At 40.1% G+C, this 19,656-nt stretch overlaps 1 protein-coding gene across 3 annotated transcripts in view; it reads right to left on the bottom strand.

Moving 5' to 3' along the window:
- Positions 1-1,581: 1,581 nt before the first annotated feature.
- Positions 1,582-19,656, bottom strand: part of CDK6 (cyclin dependent kinase 6) — a 227,453-nt gene continuing 209,378 nt past the window's right edge. For all 3 annotated transcript variants that reach the window (XM_068550663.1, XM_068550662.1, XM_068550664.1), the window contains exons 6-8: positions 15,736-15,786; positions 11,533-11,668; positions 1,582-6,312 (exon numbers count right to left, since the gene is read on the bottom strand). In XM_068550663.1, coding sequence (XP_068406764.1) covers positions 6,166-6,312; positions 11,533-11,668; positions 15,736-15,786 — 334 coding nt within the window. In that variant the 3' untranslated portion in view covers positions 1,582-6,165. The remainder of the gene's footprint in view (positions 6,313-11,532; positions 11,669-15,735; positions 15,787-19,656) is intronic.

Genomic DNA, 19,656 nt, shown 5'->3' with positions numbered 1-19,656 from the left:
ACGCGAGCAGGTAAGAGTTCAGACTGGCCCAACTGATAACAAACTCGAGGTTTGAATTCGGCCTTCCACTTAGGGGCTTAAAGTGGAATCTAAATACTTCAGTGGGATTTTAAGCAGAGGGATGAGGCCGAAGATTTTTTTGATTCAGTATGAATTACTGAGACTTGCCCGCTGGCTACTCCGGAGGAAAGTGAAGCAGGCACTAAGGAGTTTCTGCCACTCAGAAGGAATAAACTGCCTTCCGTTGGGTTGTGCTAAGGAAATTCTGAAAAAATAATATAATTTCCTTCCTCTTAAATTTCAGTGACACTGTTAAAGAAAATGACTTCTAAAATCAACCAAAATCATGTGGCGGATAATGGGTCTCTGAGCGGATCTGTGAATTAAAACAAAAGTGTAGGAAAAAAGTGTATGTACATATATATTTATATAACGTAAAGTTGCCAAAGAACTTCACAAGTGGAGAAATCAAACACTTATGTATACTCCTAAGTTATTAGCTCATATGCTTAATGAAAATTTTTTAAAATTACAATTTCTTGTGAATTTATACTTGTGACTATACAAATGTAAAAATTACCAGGTCTTTTAGTATTTTAGGGCTCTGTTTCAGCATAGCAATTCTTTGAAAAAATAGTTTTGTCTATATAGTAACTGAAGCGTTACTTAGTTTCCGCATCTGATTTTTTAAATTAGTATTTTTAAATTTAATGGTCTAACAGCCACCATGGTAGGGAATGTGAAAGCAGCTGACAGGGGATATGGCATTTTGCCTAGGGCCTCTGTAGGAGATTTACACTCCTAACAAAACTATCCTCTTCACAGATGAGCGTTGCCTTTTGAGTAATAAGCATGTCCATCTTTGTAACTTTGCACCTAGAAAAGTGAGGTAATTAGTTACCTCAAAAAATGTTTCATGACCAAATGAATGACTAGGCTCTCTTTATACACTAAAATAATCAAAATGGGTGTATTATTCATCCTCAAGAACAATTTACTTGCAGACAGTTGTTCAGAACTTAGCTAACAACTAAAATATCTGAGTTACAGAACACTGTGAAGATTATTAATCATCCTGAAAAACAAGCGCTAGGCAAGAGTCAAATGTGTGCAGAAAAATAAAGGTAGAAGCCTTGCTCAGATTCCACACCCCCCTTCAAAGTGCCACCTTGTGGAATATACCAGAATAAAACAAGAAAGTTCATCCCTTAGGACAGTGTGAATTTTAAAACAGACATTTGAAAGAAAAACCGCCTCCCTTTCCTACCATATTGAGTTCAAATTGCTGTAATAGTATTTAAACAGATGCTTGGAAAAAACCTGTATTTATTTTCAGGAGAGTCTTGTTTTCTTCTTCAAGGCCAGAGCACCAGTATCAAGGAAACATAAATATGTTGATGGAAGTCCATTCATTTATCTAAATTAACTCCCTGGGAATGCTAAGAAATAGAAAACATTTTGAAAAGCTGGTTTGCACTTCATTAAAAAAAACAAACAACTAATCGCGAAAAACATGTAAAAATCAGACCCCTCCTCTTTCTCCATTTTTTGTTGTTAACAAAGGTCAGAAGATGGAAAAGGCCAAAGGAATATTTTTGGTTTATTTTCTGAAAAAGTACAAGTTAGAAATGCTTGAGATATAGGTATGTAACAAAACCAGGTTGAAAATTGCATTGATAAAAAATGAAAATGCTATTTTCTTATGCTTTTGAGGAAAACACCACTACTAATTATCTGAGGACTTACATTGCTTGACAGGTTTTTGGTAGCCTTGAGAAGTTTTTCCACTGTGGGGAAGGAACATGTAATTATCTTCCTAATCATACATCTGAATGTACTGAATGCACATGATAAATGGTTTGGGTTTCACAAGTTTTCAAAAATCCTGGTGGCATAGGAAACACACCTTTAAAAAATTTATTTATTTTTTTACAACAAACATTTTTAGGCTTGCATAACAAGTGTAGCTTCACATGGCTGCTTCCTTCCATGAAATGAGGAAGGAATAGGGATGGTTTAGTATGATTAGCTCAACCTTTGAAATAGTGACTGTTTGGAGTGACTTTTCCATAAAATTTGTTTCTGCCCATATCAAGTTCATAGTTGCCAAGTGACCTGAATATAAATTCTTGCAATACATGTTAATAAAATATATACCCGTCAAAATATACATAACTTTGAAACTATCCATCTTTGAATACCTTCATTTTCTCCAGAATTTCCTCTATCCATTGCCTAGTGTCTTATGGTTTTTAAAGATTTAGAAATCATCACATCTTTATTTTTTATAAAATAAAGACATCATTTTATGTCTTTACGCATTCTTTTGAATTCTATCAATATCTAGGAATTTATAATATTTCAATATTTTCTTTCCAAGAAACTGTACAAACACAATTAAGTAATTACAGTGGCTTACTAACTTTCAACATTATTCTTTCCTAGACCCACCTATGCAACACAGGCCTGTTTTTGGAAAATGTGAGACACTCTCATGTGCTTATCATAAAAATTACAGTAAAGTTGTCACTTAAAAAAAGAAGCAATTCTTTAGAGAGAAGAATTTTAATATGTTTATGATATTAGGAAGCTTACATGATTTAATTTCCATTAAGGAATGAGAATTGCCATTACTGACTTTTATAGGTAACACTTTTAAGAGAAGCAGCTATAGTTAGTTAAAAATGCAATTTAAATACATAATTTAAGATTCAAAAGTTTGGTAATATTTAAGTTTTTTCCCATCAGGATGGATAGTATCACATTCTGGAGTCAGACCATAAGTTTCTCTATTAAAAGGTACATGTTTTATTTAAGATATTAACATCCTGTGCATTCCAAAATTTTCATTTTTACCTAAAACTAAAAGGCTGAGATTCTGGTCTTAGGTGAATATTTTGAACAATTTTTAGTATGTCACCTGGGGCAAAATGAAAAGTCTGCCATTAAAAGTGTGTGTTTCCTGAGAGAAAATCATGAGAACACAGGGGGCAGAAATGGCCTGGAGCTTTCTTCCAAAACAGGTTCTTTGCTCCTTGAGTTCCCATCTACTTCAAAGGAGAGACAAAGTGGGAGGCTCCAACGCACTGGGTTCTGACAAGCTCTCAGGGATTGTGTTTTTAAGGTTATAAGGGCCTTATTAGCTTTGCCACGTGATAGCTTATGATGCCTAAATGGACTCTTTAAATGCAGGTTGTTACAAGTCCACCCCAGCACAGCAGTTCCCAGAGCTTGGACCACTAGAACTAAATATCATATAGAAACTATCAGGCATATTCTTGCCCCAGTCCTAGTAAGAAATTCAAATGTGAGTTCAAGTCTGTCATCCTGTTTCTTACTGCTATAAGCTGCTTCAGTATAGCCCTGGGGCAATATGACCTTTTCAGCTAACCACTGCCTAGCTTTTGGCAAACATGTTTGAAACCATATGTAGCAGAAGAATAAGCCGTATTCAGTAAGCTTGTATTCTGCTCTGTGCTTCAAAGTGCCCTAATGGCAAAGGGTGCTTGTGTGGGATCTGGATTTCAGAAGTGGTGAGGTGGATGTAAAAGACATAAAACGAGAGTAATCACTCAAGTGCAACAACCACCCGGATGGAAGAGCTGGGGACAGACTCTTTAACAAGTTCAGAGAGGCTGAAAAGCCCTCTCCTTCTGCCTCTCAGAGGGGAATCTGGCAAGTATCTAATGTCAAAATGTTTGTGCTTTAAGTTTTCTTTATAAACACTACCAAGAAACGAATCAGGAGCATATGTTAGAAATAAAAGTTGAACTCTCTACATGTTTAAAATGCTGAAGAATGCTGAAAAATTCCAGTTTAGAGCAGCTGCATTTTTCTTAAGTGAACTTATGAAAAACTTTTGCAAAAGCAAAAACCCAAGTTTCACAAAAACCCATGTTCACTCTAACCATGGATACTAACTGAAAAGTTCATGATGGATTAGTTCAGTGAGTTTTATAATTCAATTTCTAGGCCCCTGGTCTTTGTATTTTGACCCCCGATCGAAGGAAAGGCAGAACTCATTTATCCAGGGAGACCGCAAGTATGCTCGACCTGAATGCTCTGGATCCATTATATCTCAAGCATTTACAGAGATGACAAAACATTATCGATGTTGTCACAAGGAAGAAAGTATAAAACATTCTTATGGCCCATCTTCTCACTCATATCTTGCTTTAGAAAAATTTTCCTGCTCTTGAAGTTACTGAATTAGAACAATGTTAAACCATATATATATATATATATATATATATATATATAAAGATAGTCATATACCATAATACAATATTAAGCTGTGGAGAACTCAGAAAGGCCTGATTATGCATAAACATCATCTGGCACATTTTCTTCTGAGGGAAGCAATGTCCATTCTTTGAAAACCCTAACTCTAAACACAGTCTAACTGTTGCATGCTCGTAAAACATGAATCAGGAAGCGAAATTAGCTAAACTTACCAAAAGATACTTCATCTCTGTGTCTTCTGGTTACTAGAGCCGACTGAGCACTAACCACACAGAAGGCAGAGATGGTATGGAATATAAAGTACTGTAGAGAAAATGGCAAGAGGAAAAGTAAAGCTGTTCACAATGCCCAGGTCAGGCTGGCTCTGCAGAGAGCAGGCATGTGCGTAAGGCACTAGAAACAAGCACAGCCTGGCGACGGAGAATAGGTAATTTTATAGAGTAAATATATATTTCTAAAAAATAGTTAAGGACATTCCCTCAGATACTACACTGACAATATATTCTATAAAGCTGTAAAACACTAAGTTACACTTTAAAGCAATCTACTTGCTGGTGATTGAGAAGAACCAGTCTTCTACTCATTGCCTAGGTAACAACCGTGAATGCCAAATGCCAGGCAGGAAGATTGCAGTAGAGGGAGAACATATGGGACTCTGTTAGGATTGTGGAATTGGAGCCATAAGCCATAAATCTGAATCAAACTATTTATGAAAGGTTCATTGAAAGAAAGAAAGTAGGAGGTGCATGAGAACAGCTTAAGCAATGTTATTAATTATGTAAGGGTAGTAATACATATTAGATGCGCTGGGGGATAGATAAGATGGATACTCTGCAAATGAGGCAGTGCACGGTAGAAAAAGTACAGTGTAATAGGTGGGGGAAAACTTAAATGGCATTCCTGTCTCTAGTCAGAGAGAACTATCCTCCAAACCCAAACAGGAAAACAGTTTCTGACAAATTCCTAAAATCAAAACCAAAACAAAATAACAACAAAAACCAAAAAGAAAATAAATTCCAAACCAGGAAATAAAGGCTTTCTCTATTATTTTTTGACGATTTTACCTAGTTGAGGTACACTCCCTAAATCTATAGCAAGTTAAGAAAAAGCTTATAGGTATTTTTCAAAAGAAACAATAAAGCACATTATACAGGTTAAAATTACAAGGAGTAAATGAGCTTTTTGAAAAGTAAATAGAATTTGTGCTTCAAAAAACAGGTTTCTTAAAAGATACTAGAATTTTTTTTTTTTTTTCTTTTTGCTGTGTGTATAAAACTTCACCTAGATAGTGAACCTTTTACTATTAGCAAATTTACTGCTTTGGGCCAGAAAAGAAATGCTAAGGACATAGGCTCAACTTTAAATTTGAGAAGCCCATTTTGGTGAATCACCTTTAGTCAATAGACACCTGTTATTTAGCGGTCACTTTGAGCCTTTAAAATTCAATTATTCTTGTTGTTTACAGAAAGTAGCACTTTTTAAGAGATCAAGAATCACACACACACACACATACACACATGCACACGCACATACACTCACTCAAAAGTACCAAATCAGGCTCCAGCACCTGCAGAGACATTACATCATAACTCAGCTGTGCCCGGATTGCTCACTTCACACTGGCAGCATTCAAGATCAGAAAAATGAAATGGCAGCACAATTGGTCAGCAGCTTCTCTTCTGGAATTTTTCCAGGTTCTTAAAACAAACAGACAAACAAACAAACGAATGAACATAAAGCTGCAATCACTCTTGCATTGATTTCAAAACAGTAAACGAGGCGGTTTCCTCAGAGAAGCAGAGCCCATCCAGAAGACGGCAGCTAGAAGGTCTCCAGCCAGTGATCCTCAGCAGCTCTGCAGGGCTTACTCAGGGGACCCATCAGCTACCAAGGAGGTTCTCCGGATGATCAGCTCCAGGCAGCTCAGGCTGTATTCATTTCTGAGCTGTTCTGGCTGGGCGGCAGGTGGGAATCCAGGTTTTCCTTGCACCTCTCCAGGTCGTGGAAGTATGGGTGAGACAGGGCACTGTAGGCCGATATTCTTTTGGCTGGATTAAATGTCAAGCACTTCTGTGATAGAGACAAAATAACAGATTGACATAAAACATATCCATTTAAATAATGTGCTTACATAGTTATGTATCTATTCACTGCCACACATAGTTATGTATCTGCTCACTGCCACATATTACATGTATCTATAATGAGAATGAATATCTACTTCAAGGGACACTAAATACAATGTAGACAGTACTCATATATGTCTGCTCAGGAAAAGGCAACACCTTTTGGGTTGCCTGTGGACTGTTACCCACCCAGGATTTCTCTCCAACCCAATCATATTATTATTACAGCATGCAAATAACTTTATTTAGGGTAGTGATTTTTCTGATGCCAGCAAACCTAGTGCTATAATCGGAATCTTCACCCTAATTTTTTACCCTGATTTTATCAATAAGCAGGGAATGGAAGGGGGTTGCCTTGTTCAGGTGTAAAGGATAATTACTGAACCCAGGGCCAGTGGAGGAGGCAACAAGTAAGGGCTAAAGCCTAGACCGTAATCATCCCGATCCACTGCCCCAGGGCTGCGCCACCCAGAGAAAGAGATGCCTTCCTTCTAATTCACGTCAAGGTGCCATATGGGCTAGCAGCAGCCCTACAAGGAGACCATCAGATTCAACTCAAGTCACTAAACTCTATTCCAGGCGTTGACTCAAGTGCAGGTAGAAGGTGAAAGGAGGGAAAGGTGAACTCTGGAGCAGCAATCTGCATTCCCAAGCTGTTGATACATAATCAGTCACAACGTTTCCCTAATTCAGTGCCATTTCCACTCCAACCCCAGGTAATCTCGTTCTTCAAATCCTCCTCCTCTCCTTCCACCAACTCCTCCAGCATGCCTAGCAGGTGGCAAGCACTAACGGTGAGTAATGTCTCCCCCTGCCCTCTGCCCCAGGAGCTCACATGTAGCAGAGAAGCTATACCAGCTTCTCCATCCTTGTGATGCTGTGTCTACTGAAGTGGGCTGGGGATCTGAAATTTCTCTTGATTTCAGTCCTCTGTGTAATCTAGACTTAACATTATCATGGTTATGTAGACCTCTTCCATTTAATCTGGGTTTCTGCGCTTAAGTATCTCACAGTCTTAGGTCCTGAGTGGATTAGGGACTCCTCTAAAACTCTGCTGAATGCAACTGAGCTAGAAAAACACATACAAACAGAAAATTCTACACTTAACTTCAGGTGAACTGTTGGGTCCCCTGAAATGTTATTTATCCTGAGCTCTCTACCGGTCCATGGACGCCAACCTGCGCATAGCGTCTTCTGAAAATCAAAGACCCAAACGACAAGCAGAGGAAGGAGATTGTTCCTAGAATGGTTCTACTGTCTCTAATAGCAATAAACATCTTGAGAAAAGCTTTGCAAGGGCTGAATTCCCAAAGGACAGGAAAGCAGGGGCAAAATTCTTGAGCTTGAGTTTTTTCTTCCCAGAGTCCAAGAAGGAAAAAATTATGTAGTGGCATTAGAAAAGGAAGCAGCCAGTTTAATTCCCAGGACATAGGAAAAAGAAAAAAAAAGTTGTAGAAATATGTCCAAGATAGAGAGACAAGTCCCTAGAGGATTATCTGAGAGGAAGCCCTGTTCCCACACTACACGGATGGCTTAGGGCTGGGAAGAGGGTGGAGAAAAGGAGAAATCTTTAGCCTAAGGTGGGAGGTATGTGAGAATCTCAAGTTGGAGGTTGTAATACATTTTGTTCTATAAACATTGTTAGAAAAGATGGTTGAATTCTATTATTGCTCTACGTCAGTAGAACAATTGGCTATTTTGAGAACTAATTTTAAAACCTTGCATAATAATACTGTTTCTGCAAAAAAAAATAATTTGCTTGCCAAATAACTGCCTTAAAAAATGAGCTTTTGAATTACCACCTAGTCAAGAGTTGACTACTACAGTGGACTGGATCATTTTCTAACACATATTCTTTTTCTTTCCTTCCCCCTCTCCATGGGAGGAGTATTCGTTCTTCTATTAAAGTTGGCCATGTAACTTCCTTTGGCCAATGGAACGTGGACAGAAATGGCAGGGTATCTCTTCCAAGCCTAGGCCTTCAGGGGCATCGTAGGTTTCTGCTTGCCCTTCTGGGAGCACCTACCTTCTAGGATGAGAAAAACATGCCGCAGGGAGCCAAAGGCCCTCGGGCCTGGGCCCCAGAATGAGACACGTGGAGAAGACCAGTACTTGACCCACCGGCTGAAGCAGAGTTGCTCTAGATGACTCAAAGAGCTGTCTCTGCCAATGTGAAGACACATGAGCAAGAAACAAAGGCTTATTGCTGTATGCTAGTGAGATTTTTTTTTGTTATTTGTTATGCATCAAAAACGGACTAATACAAGGACCAAAAAAAAAAAAAAGTACCTCAGGCTCTGAAAGCAGTTAGATAGCAAGAACTCCAAAACGTTTTTCAGCAAGAGCATCATATTTGGAGTAAGTACCCAGCCTCCCAAGTTAATCATGATGAAGGGGACAAAACTTATAAAGATATGTAGGTTTTGCCTGCTAAAAATAATTCTTCCCCTGAATTGTCTTGTTACTGCACACTGCTTATATATCTACATAAGAGCATTTATAGATGTTGATGTATGTACATCCACATGTGAAAGATTGAGGCATTCTATAAAGTCAACTGTTTTTTCAGATAAAAATGAAGGATAACTCTTAAAGTGCTAAACTTTTAAATGTTAATTGTTTCTTAAATAAAACAACTTTCTAAAATACTCTTTACTTTTCTTCCTTAGTAAAAAATTTTCAATAGCAGCAACAGTTACTTTTGGGATCTCAGCTGCCTCTCTTGTACCGAATGGCCTGCCTTCTCTGCTTTAGAGTTCTAGCTTGTGTCCCTCTAGGATGAAACAGTGAGAGCTTTCAGAGAGTGCTGAGGTTTAAGGTCTTGGACTGTCCTTTCCCTGCATGCCTGTGGATATTATGCTCCATGCTTAAGTTTTACCTGGTCATGATGTTACTGGCTCTGCTTTTTATTCCTCTCCTTTTTCTAATCTCTGCTGCCATTCCTTGTCTACCTACTTTCTTCTCTATTTGGTAGGTTTCTTTGCTCCTTTTTCTTTTTTGTCTCCTGCTACTTCTTCAGATTAGCACTAGCGTGTGGTCCGACTTTGGAAGCCACCACCTCTAGTGGGGGACCCTGAATGAACACATGGCACTGTCTGTTATCTTTACATTTTAAGTTCTTCTTGGTGATTCCTAATAATGTTGGAGCCAGGAGATCTTTTGGGTTGTCTTTGGATGTTCCGTTAGCTGAAGGACTGGGTTACTTCACTACCAAAGTTGTTCATCACTGTCATGGTCTGTCCAGAATCCTCTACTAAGAGGAACATTTCATTCAAAGTTCCTGCTGAAAAGGAAATCCTATCGTGGCTATATTTTATAACACGCGCTCCTCACCCTCTCCTGGCATAGCTGATTGGGCCAGGAGTATAGCCTGGCCGTAGGTAGCAACCCTTATCACAGTTTGGCAAAAAAGGTGAGGTATGGCAGCCAGGTTCCTCCTTGTAGGAATCTGATATAGGAAACAGTGACAGGGCAAATGCTAGCAGTGGGATTAGAGCTGAAGGGATCTGTGAATTAGTTGAAGTTCTGATAGTTAAGGGACCAGCTAAAGTTAGGGGAGCAGACAGTAGGACTGAAAAGAAGCACTGAGGTGGAGAAAAGGGCAGAGAAAAGCAGAGTTGCTAAGAGCATGTGATGCACAGGACAGAGACAGAGCATTTACACTCTGGATGGCTTTCCATTTACAGGCCACACTAGTGAGTGTCTTACAAATCAACAGTGGGGAGGAATAGAGCTGTCCTTGTCTATAATTTGGCAGTGGAGGGAACTTTTGCCTAAGCATCAGAAAATGAGCCACCATCAGCTGAAGATGGAGTTAGGGCTTTCACTGGGAAAATCCTTGGCTCTGCAAACATGCCGATCGATGGCTGTGTCCACACAGAGCTGAAGCATACATAACATGTCTACTAGGACCTATAGACTCTTAGGTCTATATCTAAAATTCATAGTATACTGACAGAATGGGAGTAAGCTTCTGAGCCTAGGAGCACTTTCTTGGCTAGATATCAAAGGTTGTTAATTCAGCTGGTAAAGGATACACTCATTACTACTCATTGGGTTCCAAACACCAAGAGTAGCCCCATAGGTACTTTCTTCTACCTATTGTTTTGGTCTCCAAATACAAAGAATTATGTACAAAGCCAAGTATTATGAGTTTGACTCTCAAACAGGGCACAGAAGTCTTTATTTTCAGTGAGGTATTTTATATGTCAGGGCACATTCAATACTTATTAAATAAATCAATAACTAAAAGGAGTATTGCTATCCAGTTCCTTTGGAAAAACATCTTCCTAAAGATGTGCCTGTTTAAGAAAAGACACATTAAAATGCCAAACAAGCTGCTTAAAGTAGCATGAAAGTGTAAACAAGGAAACATAATATTTACTTCTAAAGAAGCATGTGTTTAGACGAACCCAGAGGATTCTAAGGCTGCATTCAAAAGAACATTCGAAGATGGCAGACTGAAAGGGTGTGGCTCAGACTCTTTCATTTTTTTTTTTTTCTTCAAATTTTGGCTGCATTTATTGATACATAGTATTTATTTATTTATTTATTTATTTATTTATTTATTGGCTGTGTTGGGTCTTCGTTGCTGCATGTGGGTTTTCTCTGGTTGTGGCGAGTGCAGGCTACTCTTTGTTGTGGTGCACGGGCTTCTCATTGCAGTGGCTTCTCTTGTTGTGGAGCACGGGCTCTAGGCGTGCGGGCTTCAGTAGTTGCAGCACGCGGGCTCAGTAGTTGTGGCTCACAAGCTCTAGAGCGCAGGCTTCAGTAGTTGTGGCGCACGGGCTCAGCAGTTGTGGCTCGTGGGCTCTAGAGCGCAGGCTCAGTAGTTGTGGCGCATGGGCTTCATTGCTCTGCGGCATGTGGGATCCTCCCGGACCAGGGCTCGAACCCGTATCCCCTGCACTGGCAGGCAGATTCTTAACCACTGCACCACCAGGGAAGTCCCTCTTTCTCTTTCTATAGGACCTGAAGACATTGCAGAATCAAAAGCCACTAGCTGCTATAGGGCTGGAAATGAAAGCTGCAGAGAGACTGTGGCCTCTGCCCCGTGTGGTTGTGGCACATGATGTTGAACTGACACTGTGCCCAGGGCCCAGTGTGGACAAGGCAAGTCTCTCACGAGCACAGTGCAGACCAACTCTGCATCATGTGAACTTACCAGAAGTAGGTCTTTGCCTTGTTCATCAATATCTGTTACAAACTTCTCAATTGGTTGAGGAGATTTTGAGTGAAAAGCCTGCCTGGGGAGGGCGACATCTCTAGGCCAGTCCTCTTCTCCCGGGAGTCCAATTACGCTGCAAAAGAACCACAGGTGAACGTAAGCATTAGCTACTGTGCTGAAGCTATTTCTCCACCAATTCTAGAAGAAGGTAAAGCCTAAGGGGCAGGCATGGTGGACACAGAGCCTCAGGAGTTCATCACTTGTATGACTGGGACTCTCATTTCTCTCTGTCCTACTGCAATACGGTGACCATGGCAGGGTAATCAGGTACTGCAATAGGGTAATCTCACAGGAGAACTGTAAAAACCACTGGGGAGAGATAAGAGATTACTCTGGCGGAAGTCAAAACGTAAGAGATCATGCAGAACTGGAAACTACTGTATTACCAATAAGCCCTGAAATACTGACAGAGCAGGACCTATATATTCAAAGGAGACCCGCATGGGTATATCATATTTTCCTTTATGCCCAGGAGTGCTTTTCGTGTTCTCATCGAACACTCCTGTACTGACATGCCTTTATGATACTCATCTAACATGATTTGTTTACACATAAATTTGGTTGCATTTTTGGTTAAAGAATAATTCCCCACACAGTAATTACATAAATCGGAACCAGACCAAAAAAATGGGGCTAAAAGGTATGTTAGTCCTATGTTATGCAATACCATTTTATAATTTAATATCAAATTTAACTTACATAATTTAATTTACATATTTTATATAACATTTTATGCTATTACAAAGTGAGCAAACAATTAATAAAAACAGTATCATTTATGTTCCCCCTGAAAACCATCCTGGGATCAGAAAGGTAGAGAGAGCATCAAGTGATACAAAAACAGCACAGGCTGTTTAGTGGACAGACTATATGACTATTCAAATACTGAGCAAACTCTTTTGACTACAGTTAGAAAAGGTGCTGGCCTGCATCGTCGTCTTCTTGGCCTGCACTCGCTGGGACTAAGGCCCAGGGGATGTCCTCCTGAACAAGTCCTCCAGGGTGCAGAACACATGGTGGTAAATGTCACAAGATCTCTGTAGGGCTTTGTTCCCCTTCCCTCACCCCAACAGAGCCCAGGTAACAGACCTCACCTGGGAAGAGCAGACACCTATCACTGGGTGTCTGGGGAAAGACACAGTAATCCTACCTCTGTCAGACATGTGGGGAGAGCCAGGTTATTGAGGTAGATAAAAACAGACTCATGGACATGTTTACGGGACAGATGAATGGAAATGACAACTTGAGCAACATACTAATTTGTTTAACAGCAAGATCTAGAATAAGAATAAAAAGAGAAAACAAAAACATTACCATGTATTATTAAAAAAAAAAAGTGTGTGTGTTTGGATAGAATGGGACAGGCAGAGGAAGAACAGAAGAATGCTTACTAAATAACTTCAAAAAATTGCCTTTCAGTCATTTTTGGCCTTTTAGCCATTTTTATATCAATATTTTTGCATATCATCACCAGTCACCTAGAAATCGATTATAACAACTCGTAGTACAAGTTTAAAATCTTTTTTATTTGCAGTTTTGAATATATTTATATTGAGTTAAATCTGGCAATGTGGGCAGCTGAATGCCAAAAGCTCTCAGAAAAACAGTGTCCCTGTATGTATATGTGTGATGTATACATACATACATATACATATCTGTTTATATAAATAACTTATAAAAGTGTTCTTAAATCTACCACCTCCTGAGACACGTAGGTCAGGTATTATTATTTCTATTATATAGATGGGGAAACTGAGGATGAGGAATAAAATGAACTGCCAAATTCACACACAGTTCAGCCCAGAGCCTGGAGCGAACGTATTCCAAATCCAGTATTTTGTTTCCATTTAACTATGACTCTGCTCTTAAAAATGCTCTAAAATGTCACAGGCTAAAAGCATTCAGTTTCACTTTCAAAGTACTTACTGTTCTTTGAAAGTATAAATCTTCTGAAACACAGAAACAGTTTTCCCCTTAAGAGAATGTGAATACGGCTTTCTTTTAAAAAATATTCAGTTTAATACCCAGTGTGAACATTTATGGCCTATATATGAGTGTTGTGAAATTCTGATAGGTCCGTTAAAAAGGGCTTGCATCAAATTTCAGTATTTGGACAAAGCTGAACATAAGCCTTAAAAGCTGACATTTGTACTGGAAAGACTGACAAAGCACAAAACCTATAAATGGCAGTGATGGCTGAGACAGAAATCATTTTTCAAGTACTTCAGAAGTGACACTAGGGTGCAGCGTTGTCCCTCTTCTCTCTGCCAAAGCAATGAATACATTCAGAGGAAACAGAATATAATTTCAACGAAACAATGCCAGAAACCAAGAAGTAAAATCTAAAGGCACAAAACATATCAAACTTTATGGCTTCTTTTCTGCTGGCAACCTGGGATCTTAGGCCTTTGCCAAAAGTGGAAATGGCCTTCCCTTGGAAGCAAGTCAAACGTGTTCGTCAAAGGTTCCTTCTGGTCCATCCCACTGGCTTCACGTACTAAGGGGCACCAGAAGTGTTAACGAGATTGAAGACGTCGGTGCTAGAGGTGGACAGAACGCTCAGGTGGAGTCAGCAAGGAAAAGCAGGTGAAGGACGTCAGCGTCTGGCAAGCTGGTTTCAGTCAAGGTTGTTCTTACTTTTAACGAGAGTCACTGGTATGCCTGACTTTCACAGTTCCCTCTTCACAATCACGTGCACACAAAATAAGATTCAACAGGGATAGGGAAGAACAGATGGGAGTTCATCACTGAATGATCAAAGAACGTGACACCCAGAAGCAGAGAGTAATGTGCAAGTTTAGTCCTGAATTCGTCCATCTTACAGAGCGGACAGTAGCAGTGGCAGGAGCAGCCGTCGTGGCAGCTGCCCTGGACCCAGGAAGCCCCCAGACAATAAAACTAGCAAATGTTTTTCAGGCCTTAAAGCCACTGGGTTCTGACTCAGCAGTGACTCTGGCACTAACAGAAGCCTATTGGAGCTGCTTCCAGTCACTGAAAGAACAAACTCAGGTTCCGGGTTTATTCCGACTGTTTTAAGCAGTTATGCATGAGAAAATAGTGTTAAAATATAATGCTTTTCTTTAGGGGGACTTTTCATCAGTTTTACAGGCTGCAAATATCATAAAAATTACTAGGATGCCTATAAAATGGTACAGAGCAATGATCAGGGCTATTTTTGGTTCTAGAACTCCCACTTTCTTCCTACTCCACCCGAATCCTGATGGGGCTTGGCAACCACACAGATCCCAAAAGGTTGCTGTACTGCATGCTCTGTGAGAAGAAAAGCCTCTTCTTCCCATTCTAGACACATGAAAGCGTCCATACTCTCACATGCACAAACATGTACGCTAATGGAACTCTGAAAATCATCAAGGAGCTACGTCACAGACAACTGGAACCAAAGAATTCGAGCACAAGAAAGCCTTAAAGTTTCATTTCTCAGGCGAAGAAGTTAAGGAACAAAAAGATTAAACAATTAATGATGAATTATAATAATAGCTAACATTTTTTTAAAGCATTTACTATGTACAAGGCGCTGCGTAAGTCTTCTACATGGTGTTTTAAATGACTTTTTCAAGACTGCACAGTTATTTAGCCACAGGCATAGGACTGAAACCTAGGATTCTCATCTCCTTTTTCAGTGTTCCAAAGAAAAATGGATTGTGTAGCATACCATCCTTTGCCCAGGAAGACAAAACAAAACAATGTAAAACCAACCTGGATGACTACAGGATACTCAATGGGGACGGGAAGCCCAGTGGGTAAGGATGGGTTACCTGGTCATTGAGCGCCCCACCTCTGAATGGAAGCATCTGAAATGACCCCAAGCAGACAACACAGCTGAACTTAAAGAACTGGAGCTCAGCCAAGCAGAGGAAGGGCAGCTGTCAAAAGATCCACACGAGCAACATAAAAGCTTCCAGAGCAGAGCAATCAGGCCACAAGGCATGATGGGCTCTGCACAAAACAGCAGACGTCTACCACTTCCCCACTCACCACACAAACAGTAACATTGTCTGCAGCAGCAGCAGCTTGGGGTAGGAAAGACAAGAGATAAACATATTATATGAACGTCAGAGGAAGGTCACTGTAATGTTTTAACGCTACAGACACAGATGTAAAATTACAGTAAATACTTACTCCAAGATTTTTCCTAGTTGATCGACATCTGAACTTCCACGAAAAAGCGGCCTGAAAGAATAAAGATACAAATTAAACAAGGAATTTTCTCTGGTTACATTTCAATCATACTTGTCTTGATCATTATTTAACAGGAATCAAAATATTCTATGTGTGGGGAAGAAGTAACCTTTGGTAAATGAAGGTTTGTCTTGCATTCCCCTTACGGTAAGATCTCTTATGAATATCTGGCGGTGCCTGACTCCCATACTTGATAATCCTGGGTAACCTATTCTCAGTCATTGTAACAACACTGCCACCATCATATACAGGCCCTGGCTTCAAAGTTCTACTTAACTTTGTGGTAGGCTGGAACACATCACTATCATAGGCTCAAACCAGAGGTATGTGGAATTCTTTGATATTATTCTTGGTCAGATCCTTCTCAGAGCACCCTTCCTTTTTTTAATTGAAATATAGTTGATTTACAATATTGTATTAGTTTCAAGTATACAGCAAAGTGATTCAACTATATATATACATATATATGTATATATATACACATATATTTAGATTCTTTTCCATTATAGGTTATTAGAAGATATTGAATATAGTTCCCTGTGCTACACAGTAGGTCTTGTTGCTTATTTATTTTATGTATACTGGTTTGTATCTGTTAATCTCATACTCCTCATTTACCCCTCCCCTCCCTTTCACCTTTGGTAACCATAAGTTTGTTTTCTGACAGAGCACCCTTTCTTAATACCACTCTGGGGCTTCTCTGGTGGCGCAGTGGTTGAGAATCTGCCTGCTAATGCAGGGGACACGGGTTCGAGCCCTGGTCTGGGAAGATCCCACATGCCGCGGAGCAACTAGGCCCGTGAGCCACAATTACTGAGCCTGCGCGTCTGGAGTCTGTGCTCCGCAACAAGAGAGGCCCGCGCACCGCGATGAAGCGTGACCCCCGCTTGCCGTAACTGGAGAAAGCCCTCGCACAGAAACGAAGACCCAACACAGCCAAAAATAAATAAATAAATAAATAAATAAATAAATAAAAGTTAGCTTAAACTTATTAAAAAAAAAAAAATACCACTCTGCTATCACAGTACTTCCTCACAGGTCTCTCTCCTTCCACTTGTCCTGAATGCTGCAGTGAGCTACCTATGGGTCTATTTTTCTGATTATACCACTTCCCTTTCTCCCAGTATTATGGTAGCTAACCATCACAAGTTCAAAATCCTAACTCTGGGCTTCAGAGGCAATTGTGAACACACAAGACTCATTATCTATACTGAGCATTTAACTGACAATTAAATGAACTCACTTGGTGACATTTCTGGCATTTTCTTAAGTAGAGAGCAGGGAGTGTTCTAGGTTTGCCCCTAACCTTTGGCTTAGTGCTTTACCTGAACAGGTGCTCAGTGAATACATATCTTATTTGATTTTACATATACCCATGGTACACATGTAAATGTTCCCTAACTCCTTGCTCAACAAATGACATAAAAAAGTATTTTTCAACAATAATGTGTTTTAAAAAATATGTGCAGCCTATTATCAGAGATCATGTTTTAGAAATATTATATATCAATTTATAAAGCCTTAAACCAGACCTCTTAAATATTTTTTACACACAATAAATGAACTTGCTATATACGTTATATATGGAGACTCCTAAAAAGTCATGGCATTTCAGTGGCTAGGAGACACTGAACCATACTTTCTATTCAGGCCATGATTCTTGAAGGTGGTTATTTTCAAATGAAGTGGAAAATAATTTACTTGTGTAAATGTTATGGTTGGATTGTGTCCCCCCGCCCCGTGCCCCCAATTCACATTGAAGCCCAACCCCAATGCCTCAGAATGAGGGCCTTTAAAGTGATGGGTAAGTTCAAATGAGGCCATTAGGGTGGGCCCTAGTCCAATCCAAACCAGAGGCATGCGTGCACACAGAGAAATGATCACGTGAGGACACAGCAGGGAGGTGAGCCAAGGAGAGAGAACTCAGAAGAAACCAAACCGGCTGACACCTTGATCTTGGGCTTCTAGCCTCCAGAACTGTGAGAAAACAAATTTCTGTTGTTTAAGCCACTTAGTCTTTGGTATTTTGTTATGGCAAACCCTAGCAAACTAATACAGACATCACTAACGTAGCCAAATTAATAAAGAATTATGGAGTTGGATTCTAAAAGACATCTAGACAGGTCTTGAAAGATAGCAAGGTGAGAAGTGAAAGTTTTAGAAAAGTTAAACAATGGCATCTTAACAGCTATTATTTATAGGGCACTGGTGTTATACCTGACATAGTGCCACATGCTCCCCAAACATTATATCATTTAATTCTCACAAAAACTCCAGGAGCAAGGTAGTATTATTATCATCCCTATTTTCTGATGAGGAAACTGAGGATTGGAGAAGTTTCATGACTTACCTAAGGACACATACCAAATTGCAGACTTAAAATTCAAGCCAGGTCTGCCTTGCCCCAAAGCCTGTACGCTTCATTATTATGTCATAATACTTTTATTTTGGTTACTAATGTTCTCTGCAATCACAGACAGTCACTTTAGCTGAGCCTCTGGGGTGAAGTAGCACAGGGACCCTGTGAAGAGCACTCTGTAGAGAACCTGGTGTCTCATAAGCAGGTGCCTATGGGATTCTTACTCAGATGGCTTTGCAAGTGTCTAAATGTCTTTAAAGTCTTTCTCTACTTTAACAAGGAACAAAGCAATTCACCAGATTGAGGCTCTCTAGTCTCTCCACAAACTAACTGATGATGGCCCTTCCAGATCTTTAAATCTTCCTACAGCCCAATCTTTTATAGCTGTTTAGCTCACACATCTTAATTGATGCACCATTTTAAAATTCCTTCCAAAGCATAGAACTCGGGTTGCAAAGAATCAACAGTTCTCTTTCTCTTCACACTCATCTATTTTTCTTAATATTAAAGTATGAAATTATTGGGACTTCCCTGGTGGTGTGGTGGTTAAGAATCCGCCTGCCAATGCAGGGGACGTGGGTTCAATCCCTGGTCTGGGAAGATCCCACAAGCCGCGGAGCGACTAAGCCCGTGCACCACAACTACTGAGCCTGCGCTCTAGGGCCCGCAACTACTGAGCCCACGTGCCACAACTACTGAAGCCCGTGCACCTAGAGCCCATGCTCCACAACAAGAGAAGCCACCACAATGAGAAGCCCACGCACCGCAACGAAGAGTAGCCCCCGCTCGCCGCAACTAGAGAAAGCCTGCGCACAGCAACGAAGACCCAACGCAGCCAAAAATAAATTTAAAAAAATTAAAAATAAAATAAAGTATGAAATTATAAAACTAAATATAGCCGTCATTATGAGGTTTGGGAACAAACACAAATGACCCTTTCTTGTTAAGCAAGTATCTCAAATGGCTGGAGTGGTGAGTGTGCCAGGTCAGTAAGCACAGAGGGAACAGAGAGCATCAGTTTAATCTGCTGAGCTGGTTAAGTCGCTATGTAAACACGCCAAGCCCCTCACTCTTCATGAAGAAGACTGGTATCCACAGAAGCATGAGTGAAATTACTTGTGAGGATTATGGAGCAGTTTAAAATAAATATGTTGGCATGGCTATCGGGAAACAAACAAAGCAGACTAACTTGTCCAGGCAAAGGCGTAAGAACATCTCTTTCCTGGGGTGGGCACTGAGACCCCAGCCTGAATCTCAGCTGCAGCAGTGGCTCATGTCCCTACTGTTTTGATTTTGAGCTCTTTTCTTGTTTTTGTCCCTTGGCAATATTCTAACTTTTTTGCTAGTTCTGCTGTGCATTTAAGTTTGCTCTATTTTATCTTACATTTGCTACATGTTTTAGCAGAGGACTTGCAAGTCATGTGGTCTACCATACTGCAAGAGCCTGAAGTTGTATCTCTATTGGTTGGACTTGACCCACAAAATGAAATGTGCCTGCCATC

This window comes from Eschrichtius robustus, chromosome 8 (genome assembly GCF_028021215.1).
Source record: "Eschrichtius robustus isolate mEscRob2 chromosome 8, mEscRob2.pri, whole genome shotgun sequence".
In the NCBI taxonomy this organism is placed as follows: Eukaryota; Metazoa; Chordata; class Mammalia; order Artiodactyla; family Eschrichtiidae; genus Eschrichtius; species Eschrichtius robustus.
The sequence above is the reverse complement of the archived record's forward strand: the minus strand, read 5'-3'. Positions and strand labels throughout refer to the sequence as shown.